The sequence below is a fragment of the Neoarius graeffei genome, chromosome 13 (assembly GCF_027579695.1).
Source record: "Neoarius graeffei isolate fNeoGra1 chromosome 13, fNeoGra1.pri, whole genome shotgun sequence".
Lineage (NCBI taxonomy): Eukaryota > Metazoa > Chordata > Actinopteri > Siluriformes > Ariidae > Neoarius > Neoarius graeffei.
The window spans coordinates 38,781,959-38,799,244 of record NC_083581.1 but is presented as its reverse complement, the minus strand read 5'-3'; the positions used below and the strand labels follow the sequence as shown (position 1 = coordinate 38,799,244).

General features: G+C 40.7%; 1 protein-coding gene across 10 annotated transcripts in view; it reads right to left on the bottom strand.

Moving 5' to 3' along the window:
- The window catches only part of utrn (utrophin), a 451,611-nt gene that overhangs the window by 171,762 nt on the left and 262,563 nt on the right, over positions 1–17,286 (bottom strand). For 8 of the 10 annotated variants that reach the window (XM_060937691.1, XM_060937690.1, XM_060937694.1 and 5 more), the window contains 2 exons: positions 7,623–7,795; positions 1,676–1,832 (listed from right to left, as the gene is read on the bottom strand). In XM_060937691.1, coding sequence (XP_060793674.1) covers positions 1,676–1,832; positions 7,623–7,795 — 330 coding nt within the window. The other 2 variants (XM_060937698.1, XM_060937699.1) reach the window with 2 other exon arrangements.

Genomic DNA, 17,286 nt, shown 5'->3' with positions numbered 1-17,286 from the left:
AGTTAAAGTGTCCAGAAGAACTGGTTCTGTAAGATGCTCAGTAAAACCTACAGCTCATTTCCTTATAAAACTGCACTCACTGTACCTGAGATGACTTTTTTTTTAAAGCAAAGGGTCATCTCACACCAAATATTGACTTTCATTTATTATGGATTACTGCTTAATGTTAGCATTTTTTTAGAATGGTGAAACATTTCATTTCATTATTTTTAAGCTATTTTTGGTCGACAGCATTTCTGTACATGTGCCTAAGACTTTTGCACAGCACTGTACTTCATATCAGTTTATTAAATGCAATGCACATGCTTAATCAAGTGCAAAATTTATTATTCACGACATTAAGATAAAAATGGACAACTATATAAATGCATAAACAATCTTGAGCAAGTGCAATTTACCGTACTTAATAAATAAAACAAACCCTGACCACCATATTGAAATACAGTACAAATTATACGCCAGTATGAAATCTGCTCAACGATGAAATGCATAATCATCATAATGGGACTCAACCGTAGCTAAGAACAACAGAGCCGAAATCCTAGCCAGAGGGAAACCCGAGGACGTGATTTCATGATGATGAGTGTCTCAAAATCATGACGACGTGATCAGATACATACGCTGACTCGTCTAGCTGGAGTGTATAATAGTCGCTTGCCTTAATGCGTGTTACTTTCGGCTGCTTTATATCCTCAGACATATCTTGTATTCTCCTCCGGGTGGTGTCAGTGAAGATTGGGATATTTTCAACCGATTTGTGGCAGATTTGCACTGAGGATCTCTCTGGTCATGTTGCCAGCAGGGTAAGACAAGATCCTCTGTAACTGTGCGAGTCTTTTTATGTTTTGAAAGGTGGTGAGTGAGATTGTACAATGCACGACGTGATCGTTCCTGAACAGTGCACATGTTTTTGATCATTTTCTGAGATGTGTCCAGATCCTGCTGCTTTCTTTTGGGGGAAAAAAACAAAACAAAACCCTCAACAGGCTTGTCTTTATGACTCGAGTGTTTTGTCTCTAAATACGTTTGATAGTTTCATACTTTCTGCAGTCTGTAACTCACCCTACACGGTGGCCTGCACAAACCATGCTTGTCATATTTTCTTTTACCTTGCACAGATTTTTTTTCCAGCCTTTTATAAGACGGAATTTCACTCGGTTTATCAAATGTTAGCACCAATTGTTACCAGGTCAATTAAAGCCAAAAATGTTCAGAATTTTATTGGATGCACAACATAACATGACCGAATATTTTCATTGGCTTTGGAGAGTGTTCCTTTATTTATTTATTTATTTTTTACTTGGTTGAAAATTAGTTTGTCTTTTTTCTTTTGCGTCCCATCAGTTGAGAAACACTGGTCGACAAAGGGGCAAGGGCAGGACCAGAGGGTCGAGACCAAAGAGTGAAGACCAGGGGGGTCGAGAAAACGGGACTAGCCCAGTGGGTCAGGACAAAGGAGCAGGGTCAGAACCAGAAGGTCTAGAAAAAAGGACAAGAGCAAAATGGGGAAGACAAAGGGACTAGATCAAAGGGTCAAAACCAGAGGGTCTAGGCCAAGGGATAGAGTCAGGAACAGAGGCCCGGTCTTACACCAAAAGGACTACAGCAGAGGATCTAAAAAGGGACTAGACCAGAGGGTCAGGACCAGAAGGTGTGTGCACGCACGTGTACTGACCAAGCAGTGGTTGTGTTGCTGCAGTATCGTCGGCACATCTCCTCCAATCGGCATCTGTTTAGTGAGCTCATCATCCTTCTGGCAGATCCACCTCCACAACTCTTCGAGAATGGACAGCAGCCTGCTCCATCGCTCTGCACTGGCTTCCAGATGAGCCCTACACACACACGCACACACACGCACACACACACACACCTCTAAATATTATTTATATATCAGCTGCTCGCTGGCCGTGCTGTGAAAATTGTGCATCCAGACGCTCATCTGAGTTTCCAAATCTGTCATTGCTTAACTCTTGAATATTTTCTATCATAAATACCATCATTAAAAAGCTTATAATCTCTGCTTTCCAAATAAATTTATTTCATGATGATCTGTTCAGCACTTTGGGAGTAACGGCAGGTTGAATTTGGCACAAAAAAAAGAGTACACTCTCTGCTAGTGGGATGACGGGAAACTGACGGTGCTTTTTGAGTCACGGGAAAGTGGTCAGGCTCTCTCTCTTTCTCTCTTCTGATCAGTTTCTGACTGGATTACTTATGAATATCAATCAGCTAACTTTTATAGGGCTGTTCTCGCGCTCTCACGGTTTCTGATGAAGTATTCAGCAAAACGTCCCGACAGCTAGTTTTGATGTTATAATTCACAGGAGACTTTGAAGTGAGTGCTCATAGATTTACCTACATTTTTTTTCAAATCAAACTGGTTCCTGTAAATAAATAACTATTTTACAATATAACTGTAGTTGTTTTGATGAAAACTATTGAGATCTTAGTGGTCGGAATGATATTTGAAAAAAAACCTAAGTCAGAAATGCGAGTGTCAATTTCAGTTCAGTTCATTGGAATTGTTTATTGGATGTGACTCACACAGTTTTTTCGAGGTTCGCCTTGAAAGCTGTGAATATTAATTGAAATAATAATTGATTTTTTCATATAAAGCACTAATAGGCCCTACTTTTGAGAAATACAAAGGCCTACAGAGCACAAAGAGGGTATTAGAAATAATATTTTATTTCTTTTTTATTGAGCGTACCTATTTAACAAAATTAGTTTTTAATAATTTTTCAAACTTTGTATTCCGTAAACAACCCTCTATGCGCCTGCCAATTTCCATGGAAATATCTTGAAAAAAAATAGAAAAGTTATGAAGAAAAAACATTTTATCTCATTAGTTAATGAGGCCCATTTTGGACCATGCGATCCTAATACATGATATTATGGCAGTTTTCTAAAAATTAAGCCGTTTCTTCAATCTTTGATTTGTAATATCTCAAGAACAGATAAACATTTTAGTTCTGTAAAAACTAAGATGTTCTGCATTCAATCAGATCGGTTTCAAGCAATTTGGTATTGAATTTTATATATATACAGTCTATATACAACCCCGATTCCAAAAAGTTGGGACAAAGTACAAATTGTAAATAAAAACGGAATGCAATAATTTACAAATCAAAAAAACTGATATTGTATTCACAAGAGAACATAGACAACATATCAAATGTCGAAAGTGAGACATTTTGAAATTTCATGCCAAATATTGGCTCATTTGAAATTTCATGACAGCAACACATCTCAAAAAAGTTGGGACAGGGGCAATAAGAGGCTGGAAAAGTTAAAGGTACAAAAAAGGAACAGCTGGAGGACCAAATTGCAACTCATTAGGTCAACTGGCAATAGGTCATTAACATGACTGGGTATAAAAAGAGCATCTTGGAGTGGCAGCAGCTCTCAGAAGTAAAGATGGGTAAAGTAAAGTAAAGACCAATCCCCGTAATTCTGCACCGACAAATAGTGGAGCAATATCAGAAAGGAGTTCAACAGTGTAAAATTGCAAAGAGTTTGAACATATCATCATCTACAGTGCATAATATCATCAAAAGATTCAGAGAATCTGGAAGAATCTCTGTGCGTAAGGGTCAAGGCCGGAAAACCATACTGGGTGCCCGTGATCTTCGGGCCCTTAGACGGCACTGCATCACATACAGGCATGCTTCTGTATTGGAAATCACAAAATGGGCTCAGGAATATTTCCAGAGAACATTATCTGTGAACACAATTCACCGTGCCATCCGCCGTTGCCAGCTAAAACTCTATAGTTCAAAGAAGAAGCCGCATCTAAACATGATCCAGAAGCGCAGACGTCTTCTCTGGGCCAAGGCTCATTTAAAATGGACTGTGGCAAAGTGGAAAACTGTTCTGTGGTCAGACGAATCAAAATTTGAAGTTCTTTATGGAAATCAGGGACGCCGTGTCATTCGGACTAAAGAGGAGAAGGACGACCCGAGTTGTTATCAGCGCTCAGTTCAGAAGCCTGCATCTCTGATGGTATGGGGTTGCATTAGTGCGTGTGGCATGGGCAGCTTACACATCTGGAAAGACACCATCAATGCTGAAAGGTATATCCAGGTTCTAGAGCAACATATGCTCCCATCCAGACGACGTCTCTTTCAGGGAAGACCTTGCATTTTCCAACATGACAATGCCAAACCACATACTGCATCAATTACAGCATCATGGCTGCGTAGAAGAAGGGTCCGGGTACTGAACTGGCCAGCCTGCAGTCCAGATCTTTCACCCATAGAGAACATTTGGCGCATCATAAAATGGAAGATACGACAAAAAAGACCTAAGACAGTTGAGCAACTAGAATCCTACATTAGACAAGAATGGGTTAACATTCCTATCCCTAAACTTGAGCAACTTGTCTCCTCAGTCCCCAGACGTTTACAGACTGTTGTAAAGAGAAAAGGGGATGTCTCACAGTGGTCAACATGGCCTTGTCCCAACTTTTTTGAGATGTGTTGTTGTCATGAAATTTAAAATCACCTAATTTTTCTCTTTAAATGATACATTTTCTCAGTTTAAACATTTGATATGTCATCTATGTTCTATTCTGAATAAAATATGGAATTTTGAAACTTCCACATCATTGCATTCCGTTTTTATTTACAATTTGTACTTTGTCCCAACTTTTTTGGAATTGGGGTTGTATATATATATATATATATATATATATATATATATATATAAAATTTTTCTATTCTTTTCTCTGTTTATCCAATAATGATGTTACTGGAATTTTAATTTCCCTGAGGGAACCCTCCCAAAGGGATCAATAAAAGTTCCGTCTAATCTAATCTAATATATATATCACACACACACACACACACACACACACACACACACACACACACACACACACACACACATGCAGAGTGGATATAAAAATTTATACACCCTGTTAAAATGATCTTTTTTTACATCAGAAAAACTTATGAGACCACGATAAATAATTTCAAAACTTTTCCCACCTTTAATGTGACCTATAACCTCTACAATTCAACTGAAAAACAAACAAATCTGTTTGGGGGAAAAACATGAAAAGAAAAAAAAAACGTACAATAAGCTGGTTGCATAAGTGTGCACACCCTTAAGCTAATACTTTGTGGAAGCACCTGATGATTTAATTACAGCATTCAGTCTTTTTGGGTCAGAGTCTATCAGCCTGCCACATCTAGACTTGGCAATATTTGCCCACTTTTCCTTGCAAAAGCGCTCCAAACCTGTCAGATTGCGAGGGCATCTCTTGTGCACAGCCCTCTTCAGGTCACCCCACAGATTTTCAATAGGATTTAGATCTGGGCTCTGGCTGGGCCATTCCTAAACTTTAATTTTCTTCTGGTGAAGCCTTTCTTTTGTTGATTTCGATGTATGCTTGGGGTCATTGTCATGCTGAAAGATGAAATTCCTGTTCATCTTTCTAGCAGACACTTGAAGGTTTTGGGCCAAAATTGACTGGTATTTAGAACTGTTCATAATCCCCTCCACCTTGACTAAAGCCCCTGTTCCAGCTGAAGAAAAACAACCCCAAAACATGATGCTGCCACCACCGTGCTTCACCGTGGGTATGGTGTTCTTTTGGTGATGTGCAGTGTTGTTTTTGCACCAAACATACCTTTTGGAATTGTGGCCAAAAAGTTCAACCTTGGTTTCATCAGACCATAACACATTTTCCCACATGCTTTTGGGAGAGTTGATGTATTTTATTTTTTTTTTTCAAAATTTAGCCAGGCCTGGATGTTTTTCTTTGACCCTACCTCATAGTCCAGACGTATGGAGAATACGGGAGATTGTTGTTACATGTAGTACACAACCAGTACTTGCCAGAAATTCCTGCAGCTCCTTCAGTGTTGCTGTCGGCCTCTCGGCAGCCTCCCTGACCAGTTTTCGTCTTGTCTTTTCATCAATTTTGGAGGGACGTCCAGTTCTCAGTAATGTCACTGTTGTCCCATATTTTCTCCACTTCTTGATGACTGTCTTCACTGTGCTCCATGGTATATCTAATGCCGTGGAAATGTTTTGTACCCTTCTCCTGACTGATACCTTTCAACAACGAGATCCCTCTGATGCTCTGTAAGCTCTCTGTGAACCCTGGCTTTTGCTGGAGGATGCAACGGAGTAAATGTCTGAACTTTATTTGGGGTTAATCAGAGTCAGTTTATTTGATGGTAGGTGTGAGCCCAAAAAGACTGAATGCTGTAATTCAGGGGTTCTCAACCTTTTGCAACCTGGGCCCCACCAAAGCTGGTTCATTGCAGTTGGGGGCCCCTCTTCTCGCCCCGCCCCCCCAAACACACTCACCCGCAGTGACGCCACCCGACCTACAGCACCTTATATCGACCGATAGATAGATAGATAGATAGATAGATAGATAGATAGATAGATAGATAGATAGCCCTGGGCTAGATTATTATTATTATTATTATTATTATTATCATTATTATTATTATTATTATTATTAGTAGTAGTAGTAGTAGTAGCAGCAGTAGTAGCATTATCCATAGTAGACTAGCAGTAAGAAAACAACAAAAACAACAAATTATTTGGGTAGAGCTGAAATGGGGAAAGCAAAAAATACAGTGTGGGGTAGTAGTCTTTAAAAAGACTGTTTGGGTTTTGCGCTGTATCGATGGATTGATGATAGTAGACTAGCGAGAGTCAGCACGAGTTAACTCGGCAAGAAACCAGACTAGTGTGTGTGTGGCAAGCACTCACACGGTGGCCACGGTATGCAGACTCACTCACGTGACGTTGCGTCATGTTCGCGTCACGGGCTTAAAATAACCTACACACAAGATTTTATGATAGATTGATGATAGATTTTATAATAGTATTGATTTGTATGTAATAGTCCAATGTCCTGCATTTTGACATGGGTAAATGTGTTGCATCTGCTTAGCTACTATAGCCTGTTAGCCCCAGATTTTTTTTTTCCTCCATACATGAAGCCTACTCGCGACCCCCCTGGAGTACCTCCGCGCCCCACCAGGGGGGCGCGCCCCCCCGGTTGAGAACCACTGCTGTAATTAAATCAAAAGGTGCTTCAACAAAGTATTAGTTTAAGGGTGTGCACACTTATGCAACCAGCTTATTGTATGTTTTTTTTTTTTAATGTCCCCCCGAACAGATTTGTTTGTTTTTCAATTGAATTGTACAGGTTATAGGTCACATTAAAGGTCGGAAAAGTTTTGAAATTATTTATCGTAGTCTCATTTTTTTTTTACATCAAAAAACCTATCATTTTAATGGTGTGTACACTTTTTACTGTATATCCACTGTGTGTGTCATATATATATAAGTTTTATTTTTTTTAAACATACCTTACCTTCTTCCTGTTCAGACTGCACTGGTGGTAATGGCACAGAACAATAGCAGCATGTCAGCTGCTTGATAATTACACATGTTCACTAATTATTCCCTAATGAGAGTTAAATAATAAAACAGCCAGATCCTCTTTGCAACACACACACATAAGTTCTCTTTCCCCCACGCTCTCTTTTCTTCCATCACTGCTCCTCTTTTTATTCCTGTACTAGCTCTGACATGCTTCTGTTGTCGTGTTTGCGTGTTTATAAAACTGTGTTCTACTTTCTGCGTGTGCTGACCGTATGTTGGCCGATTTGGCCTTGAGTTCATTCCAGCGGTGGTTCATGTCATCCAGCCTCTGCTGCAGGAACACGGCTTCCTCGGAACTGCCCAGAGCCTTCACCATCCTCAACTTGTTCCCGTCCACGCTCTTAAACACATCGTTATGGGCATCGATCTCCGCCTGGATATCCTACACACACACATACAGGATTCAACTTACAAGAAACAGCTATTCATCACACATCAGCATATACACACTTGTGGTATGCTTATACACTTTTGCTACTCATCATCATCATGCTTTTCTACTGTATTCTGTATGTATAACGTGCACCTTCAAGATAGCTTTTCTGTGCTTATTTCAACAAATACCTTGAGCTTGAACACACATACATGCAGAATACAAGGTATTTTAATAGAAGAAAGCAAAAACAGTAATTTGTAATAATATTTACAAACCAAGAACCATCCGTAGTACATGCACATGTGCACGCACGTGCGCACACACACACACACACACAAAAAGAGATAAGAGATGAAACGAACTGGCTCAGACTCCACAAACTGGACAACCAGCTTCATTATAGACTGATCACGGCTTGATTGTGTAACATCAAACAGTAAACAAAACTATGGGGAGAGTCAACAGGAAGCAATCTAGCCGATAATTACACACACACACACACACACACACACACACACACACACACACACACACACACACACACAAGAACACACACACACACACACACACACACACGATCAAAAACGCACTTAATCTGATCAGATCAAAGCCTGGTTTGAGTAAGTATGTGCATGTACATGTTTAGATTTTCTTTCAAATCATCTCCAAAAGAAAAAAAACCGAGAGGAAACGTGCTGATACTTGTCAGGTTGAATTTCACCATTCTAATGTACATTAACCCTTTGGTGACTGACCCCTTGAAAATGGTTCCTCCAGGAACGATGACGTTTCAGTTGTCAAGACAACGGAAAAACTAAAATACAAAAACAGAAAGATACGTCACAATGCTCTTGTGCACAAAACAAAATGCTCTTGTATTTGTATTTTAGTTTTTCCGTTGTCTTGACAACTGAAACGTCATGGTTCCTGGAGGAACCATTTTCAAGGGGTCAGTCACCAAAGGGTTAAACGCTCTTAACATTGACATTTTTTAAGAATGATCACCCAGACGTACAATACTGTATATGATTGTTTAAGATCCAAATGTTATCCACGTCAAATGAAAACCTACATATATAAAACCTACATTTTTTTAAATTTTGGTATTGTTTATTGCAAAACGGTGTTCCAAAAGTGTCCAACTTTCCTCCATAATCTCCATTACACTCCGTGCAACCCAGCGCTTAACAAGTGCCCAGATTACTCTCAAAGAAAAGCAACAAAATCCTGATTTAATTGTAATTTATGAATTGTAAATCTAAAATCTATATTTAATGATATTATTATAAAGAATAGGCGCTAGAATGCCAAGGTCAAGTTTGCTCAAAACGTCAACATACTGGGGGTTTTGTTCCCCTTTGTGTCCCTCGTGAACTTTTTTTTTTTTTAAACTTCTGCAATATTTTTCGAATTACGCAACATCTGTGTCTGAAATGAAATTCATTTCCAGTAGCTATAATTTGGAGTCGTGACTTTTCAGAAGCCGAGTTTCAAACTGGGCATCGAGTGTGTATATGATCTACAATGCCATTACGCTAAAACCTACCGGATGTAGTGAGCATATATAGTGAACAGGAAGAAATGGAAGACGCAGCCTAACTGGGTTGAAGCGGCTTAAAAGTATTTATACCCCTGGTTTGTAGACTGACTCTCTATAAAAGCAGCTATGACAGCAGGTCAAATCACAGGTTTATATTATATTATTTGAGCTTTTTTTTTTTTTTTGAAGGAATCTCCAGTGCAACTTTGCGGTTTCTCAGGAACATGACAAGCCGTGTTCTTGTCTATACTTTTAAGACTCTTTATAGCTGCTATACTGTAATTTAAGTGACAACAGGAACTAACTTGGTTCATGGACGTTCCATGACATTCACTGTAACTAGAAATGGGATAAAAAAAAAATAATAATCTGTATTAATTACTAGAAAAAGAAAGTGGATGGTTGAAGGAGCTGCAGTGTGAAGAGGTGGCTTGGTCGCACATTTACGCTCAATTAACAAGTCTAACACCAAAGAGACAGCAATGCCCATGGAGCGTGAATATTCACTACTGAAACCCACAATTCCGTGTGCCTTCCTGTCTCTCTGTCTCGCTCTTTCTTACAGACCCCGAAATCATATTATTATAAACCTGAGATCAAGGGCTCTCACTCAAATTTCAGACCATGATTTATTTATTAGTCTAATCTCCAAAAAAAAGTGGGAAAGTCTCTCTCTCACAGATTGGCATGCAGGGACACACAAACCTCTATCGCCTTGTTTACAGGTCTCACAAGAAATCAATCGGAAAGAAAAAAAGAGCTCGATTCAGGCTTCTGAAGTCCAAAATCCAACAATCACACACAATAAAAATGCACCCAGAAGAACCTAGTAATCCATTTGAATGGTTTAACGCCAGGATACAAACTGGTTCTTAACCCATTTACTCGATGTAGAATTGATTCACTTTGTAAACGACTCCACAGTCCTCCATGTTCAGCGATCTGACTGATGGAGGATTCCTCCACTGAAAAGGATATGAAGCTTACACAGTGATCTGTTTTGGATTTGCTTGTATGAACAAAACCATATCTGATCACGCCTTCAGCAATAAATCTCAGAGTAAGGGACGGTTTCTCTTAATTCCAGGCCAAAAGCACATATCCAGTTCAGTAACTAAAGACAAACCTAATTATTCTCTCCACAGTCACTGGATATGAGCAATTGCGTGCTCTGATTGGCTACTCTACTACTCAGTTATCAGCTCATATACCGTGAGTAGAGAAAAACAAAAGGATGGAGCGTGTCGCTGAACCAACCAAGGACGAAATAAAAACTCTACTTGAAAACAAAACCCCAAACTAGATAGAACTTGACGCCAACGGCGTCAATGGGGATGCCTCCGCCTGGTAGACTACACGCCTTAAGTTGTGATTTGGGGATGGACATTTGACCTCACAGTAATCTTGACCTGTGACCTTTTAACCTCAAAATCTAATCAGTTCATGTTTGGTGAAATTCCTTTCATTTGCCTTGGAGATATTGTCTTCACAAGGTTTTCGGACAGACATTTGACCTCACAGTGACCTTGACCTTAGACCTTTTAACCTCAAAATCTAATCAGTTCATGTTTGTCCCAAAGTGCACAAATGGTGAAAGTTTGGTGAAATTCCTTTCATTAGCCTTTGAGATATCGCGTTCACAATGTTTTGGGACGGACGCACGCATGGACGCACGCACGGACAGACGGACGGACGCATGGACAACCCGAAAACATAATGCCTCCTGCACTTTAAGGTGGCGGAGGCATAAAAATACAAAAAAAAAAAAAAAGGAATGAAAGTATTTGCTCATAAGAACGTATCTTTTTTTTTATTTTTCAAGAATTATTATTATGGCATTTTTCACAAATTGCTACTGTCATTTCGCCAGTTTATTTACATTCTAAACAGAAATGATTTTGTCGGACATTTTGTATAAAGTTTTTATTTATCGAATTTGCAAAAAAATTAAAAATGCTCCGTTTCTCAAAATCCAGTGAATCGGTGCTACGCTCTTCGTCGGCTACCAGCTCATGTACGACTTGATTTTGTGGAATAACTTAATTATATGGACTGCAATAAAGCACTCGGGGTCAGCAATGTGTTAAAGGGGAACTGAAGGCAAATGTTTTTCTTATCAAAATTCTATTTCTCATTTTATTAAATATAAGAATGCATTTTGATAGCTATTTTGTCACTGCTATAGCAAGTTATGAGTGTTTGAAATATGCTCTGTAATATATCCGTCCATATGTCAAAGCAATGGCCGTCAACGAGATTCGTTGAGACCTGTGCGAGACATCGTAGGACGGAAGTAAAACGTACAGCGGAAATCAAAGCGACCGACATCTGCCAACGTTGTCAAAAGACGCGCGCGCCCTCTTTTTTGAACGCTGACGTAATCAAGCCGGAAGTTTTGTTTGTTTTGATAGCAATCAGGAAAGTTTGAAAAAAGTCGGCAGTAATCGTCATTTAAACTCGTTTTTGTGCAATACTTCGTTTGGAAAACCGTTTTCAAAATGGCGGCACTGACACCTGGCTGACACGTCACGTTTCGAAGTCTCGCACAAGTCTCGTGAAGATCGCGCGGATAAGCGACGCCTGCCGTGGACCAAACGAACTAAACTCAACACGGCTAAAAACCGAACAGGCCGATAAGTATAATATTTAAACTGCAATTAGCTGCCAATACGAGTCACGATATAAGGTTACTAAAACTGAAAACGTAATTGAATAACACGTTAATTAAGAAATAAAGCAAGTTTAAAAATGACTTCAGTTCCCCTTTAAGAAATTACAGTATACTGAATCTGACCGCTGTTGATTCATTTCCTAGAACAGCAGCTCTGCTAGTAGTTCTAGCTATAATTCATACAACAGGTGCTCATTTAAAAAAAACACCCTGGTGGGAAAATGTTCTTTAACAAAGAAAAAACCAAATCGTTTATGTTGAAGTTTATGTAAAGAGAAGTTTGTTTATTTAACATTTATGGAAGAAGTGCCCAGAGTCAGCGGTAATGTCTTCAGGACTTGGCTGCTTTGGTAACAAGCTGTGAAAGTCTTATTAACTCCAAGACAGAGATAGAACAAGAGGATAAAACGTAAAGTAGGACGTGTCATTCATTAATAAGTAAAAAAATGCTTTAGATGGCAAAATCTCTGTGGGATAAAACAGCTCGCTTGTTACATTGCCCACCCCTACGTGATGCACCCGAGGCTCACTTTCTTTTTCTTCTCTCTCTCTCTCTCTCTCTCTCTCTCTCTGTGTGCAGCTAGTGGTCTGAGTGGTTGAGTAATGGAATCCGTCCTACTAATCAATGACCAGAAATTGCTTTGGTCAGTCCTTGCACATGGACACACACACACGTTCCCCAAGTCTAGAATGTCCTGACGCCAGACTAAAACCTCTCCTGGCCTGTGTGCGTATGTGTGGGTCTTATAGACTGGGCTATAGAGCTGTGTTTGTCAAGCTCACTGGCTGTGTGTATTCCTAGAGCTACATTAGTGAGAGACAGACAAGAAGCATCGTTTCTGCTCACTATTTGTCAAAGGCTTATGAAGAAAGATTTTACTGTGACCAGAATAAAACGGGTGAATACTGTACACCGTTTAAAAAAAGAAAAAAAAATTAAAAGGAGCCCACAACCGCAGGCACACATGAATCAGACACCGTCACACATAAGCTCTGGGCTGCCTGACCTATTAAAGTAGACAATAAAGCATCTGATGTTATTAAGTTAAATAATTGCTTTTAGTACAGAATAGGTCCCCAGTGACAGGACTGTGCTCCCTTCAATTTAACCAGCCTTACCTTGAACACACAAAAAGGGAAGGCAAAAAAAAAAAAGAGAGAAACTAAAAAAAGAAAATTGTTTGGCATAGAGACGTAAACAGAAAGCTCTGACAGAATAGAAAAAATTAAGATTTTTTTTTTGGTCAATAACATTCTGCAGTGTATTGAAGAACCATGACCAACGCCTCAGCTACAATGCAGTAGAAATCTATCCAGTAGTGAAAAGTGTGGCCAAAAAAAAATAATAATAGTGCTACAGAGAGCAAGTCATCAGACTTAAAAAAAAAAAAAAAAAAAAATTATGCAAAGGAAGTACCTCCTCAAACTTCTTCAGCAGCTCTTGAAGACTAAAGTTCAGGCCAATCATCTTGTCTCCCTTTTATCCTTCCCTCGAGGACAAAAACTGTCCCGACATCCAATTATAATTTCCTGTACCGAGGCTCTATCCAGCTCAAGTGTGGGAAAAAATTGATGAAGCAAAGAGGCATTTGGGAATACCGCAAATTCTGGCCATCCTTACCCATGCGTGTCTTAGCTTGTGCTGACTATATTGTGTGTGGTTTAGTTGGTTGAACACCATGCTCCAGTAACACCATGCTCCAAGAGGCAACGGAACAGTGCTGCCCAACCATGTTGCCCCACCAAGCTGGGGTAGAATTCCCAAGGTCTACACCAAAAAAAAAAAAAAGATACCAAAGCTTTGGGGAAGAATTTCCAGAAACTTGGAAGAGAAAATCCATAAGAAATAAAAGCTGATGGAAAATCTCAAAATAATCAGGCAGGATATTCAAAAGTCTGGGGCAAAAGGTTTTACATCCTAGGGAAAATAGTTTCAGAAACCTAGAATAGAAAATCCAGAAAAAAGATGGGGTAAAAGATCCAAAAGCCTGGCACCCAAGAACCCGAAGCTCTTCAGGTAAAAGCTGAGTCAGAAAATCCAAGGGGGAAAAAAATCTGAAGACTAGTGCAAATCATCTCAAAGTGACGGGCAAAAGATCCCAAAACCTGGGGTAAAACATCCAAATATCTTGGGAAATCTCAACGATGAAAAGAGCAAAAGATACCAAGAGCAAAGGGGGTAAAGCCTTGAGTCCCAGAGTTGAAAAGCCGGGAGCAAAAATTTGAGAAACCTGGGGTTAAAAAAAAAAAAAAAAAATCCCTGAAGACAAAAATAACTCATTCAGAAGCTGATTGTAAAAGATCCAGTAATATAGGACAGAAAATTATGGATTCTAGGGCAAAAGCTCCAGAAACCTCGATGAGCAAAAGCTCCAGAAACCACAGGTTCGAATCCATCGTGTCTGATCTGCTCAATGTTGACTTGCACACATTTCTCCCCCTCACACGTCCACATACAGAAAGTGCCCTGTTCCTGGTCTCCTGTGTCCCTGTGGCAGGCGTTCAGGCTCGCTTAGCCTAGTGAAAGGCTCTCTGTGTGGGGGTCGACGAGGACCACGGGGTTCTGCTTCACACCGCACATCAGAGGTGCCAGCGCAGAAGCCAGAAGGAAACCGTCTCTGAAGGAGTCATCCAAGGGAACTAGTAGTGCTGAGGACAAGAAGCAAGGTAGCTTCCAAGATGATCCATATCTAAATCGAAGCCAACTCTATGGCTTTCCTTTATTCAACTCTTCCTTCGATTCTTGGTCCACATCTCTGGTTCAGTTCAGAGCTCCAAAGAGTCCTCTGTCCAGCTCTCCTGTGGAACACCTCCAGAACTCATCAAACTCTTTCCAATTCTTCACTCCTTCCATACCATTAAATTGGTTCTCCCGTCATACTCGAGTCCTTCATGGAAAACTTTTAAAAACATGCCATACTGCCTTTCTTCCCCCAAATCCTGTTCTCCTTCTTTCCCCCACCTTCACGCTCTGGCTACAAGATCCCAACGAAGCCCTCAGTCTTCGTCTCCCTCTTTCCCTCTCTCTACTAGCTGTTTATTGTTTTAAATCGGTGTTCTCCTGTTCCACCCGTCACTTCACTCCACCTCTTCCCTTGTTCCTGCCCTACATCGTGCCACACTCCCCAAACTATCTACACACACCCACTTCCTGAAAGGACCACCACTCTCGAACACGTGCACACACACAAATGAGATGCGGACAGCAAAAAAAGTCGGAAGGACTAGAGAGAGAGAGAGAGAGATCTGAAATTGGGAAGATAGATAAACACGAGAGCCGGAAGAGTTACTGATGAAACTCAATCGCAGTCTCCAAATCTCAAGCTTGCTCACGTGCTATCGGTTCTTTTTAGTCAAACTTTCAACTTTCAACATCACTTAATTTGTCCCTTCTTTCTTGCTCTGTACAGTGACAAGAGACGCCCTCATGACCAGATGTTTGTGCGCGTGAGTGTGTGTTTGTTTTGCTTCCTTTGATTTTCCTGGCACAGGTATGGGCTCATTCTTCACCTGTCCATTTCCATAAAGTCAGCATGTCAGGAGCCATGTGGCCAGGTCTAGCTTGCACACGTTAGAGCATTAGATTGATGAGAGAAAAAAAAAAAAAAAACCAAAACTCATACATGTATGAATATTCATGATGAAAGTCCTTTGAAGTGGTTTTACAGCATTAGAATATTTACATATTCAATTTCTAGCGTAGCATTTCGATTTTGTGCACGTGTACATGTGCATGTGTGTGAGATATGTTTTTGGTTTAGCCAAATGAAGCCAACAGTACATGGGAGGGATCTGCGATGTGGAAAGGACTAGAAATGGATTGCTGAAGGAGGAAGACCTGAACGAAACTGTCCCCAAGGAAGAAAGATGGAAATTAAAGCGAAGAAGAAAAATGCTTAGGTGGCAAGACTGAGTGAGGATAAAAATCATTTGGAGAGCTCCATCTGCTACTGAGAGAGTGAAATAGAGAGCGCAAATGAAACATGTCGGTGTTTTACTGGTGATGTATATTATAATTGTGTCTCTCTCTCTCTGTCTCTCACACACACACACACACACCCATAGTTTCCATATCTATGTCTGTACTCTGTGATAACATCAGGGTGTGTGCATGTGGCACTTGCAGAGCATTCTGGGTAGTTTCTGGATGTGATTTAAATCAGCACTATTCGTTGCTGTCAGAGACACAGAGAAAGGTCAGAGAGTGCGATTAGACACTCAAACTGCTCGAACTTTCATCTACTCCTGTCTGATTCCATCAGAAACACTCCCACATCACCTGTGTGCGCACACGTGCCTGGATTTCAGTGTATAGATTTATCCTTCTAACCGTATATATGATTGATCCTGATGTTACACTGTGGTGTCCGTCTACTGATCAGCTACAGTCCACTGTAGAGTTTAGACAGAGCTGAACACACACACACAAAGTTTATAAATGCTTCAAACAGCCCAACTTCAATGTTTTCTCCTTGTATTTTCAGCAGCTGCCATGAAACAGGATTAAATAATTCACAGAAAAAGAAAATAATAATGGGCGGCACGGTGGTGTAGTGGTTAGCGCTGTCGCCTCACAGCAAGAAGGTCCGGGTTCGAGCCCCGGGGCCGGCGAGGGCCTTTCTGTGTGGAGTTTGCATGTTCTCCCCGTGTCCGTGTGGGTTTCCTCCGGGTGCTCCGGTTTCCCCTACAGTCCAAAGACATGCAGGTTAGGTTAACTGGTGACTCTAAATTGACCGTAGGTGTGAATGTGAGTGTGAATGGTTGTCTGTGTCTACGTGTCGGCCCTGTGATGACCTGGCGACTTGTCCAGGGTGTACCCCGCCTTTCACCCGTAGTCAGCTGGGATAGGCTCCAGCTTGCCTGCGACCCTGTAGAACAGGATAAAGCGGCTAGAGATAATGAGATGAGATGAGAAAATAATAATCCCCCTCTCTCCCTCCCTCCCTTCTAAACTTTCTACTTCATCAGACAACGGGACAGTTGAAGAAGAATTATGAATGTTTATGAAGCTTTACATTTTCATTCATTTAAATTCCAGGTCAGGGCGGCACGGTGGTGTAGTGGTTAGCGCTGTCGCCTCACAGCAAGAAGGTCCTGGGTTCAGGCCCCGGGGCCGGCGAGGGCCTTTCTGTGCGGAGTTTGCATGTTCTCCCCGCGTCCGCGTGGGTTTCCTCCGGGTGCTCCGGTTTCCCCCACAGTCCAAAGACATGCAGGTTAGGTTAACTGGTGACTCTAAATTGACCGTAGGTGTGAATGTGAGTGTGAATGGTTGTCTGTGTCTATGTG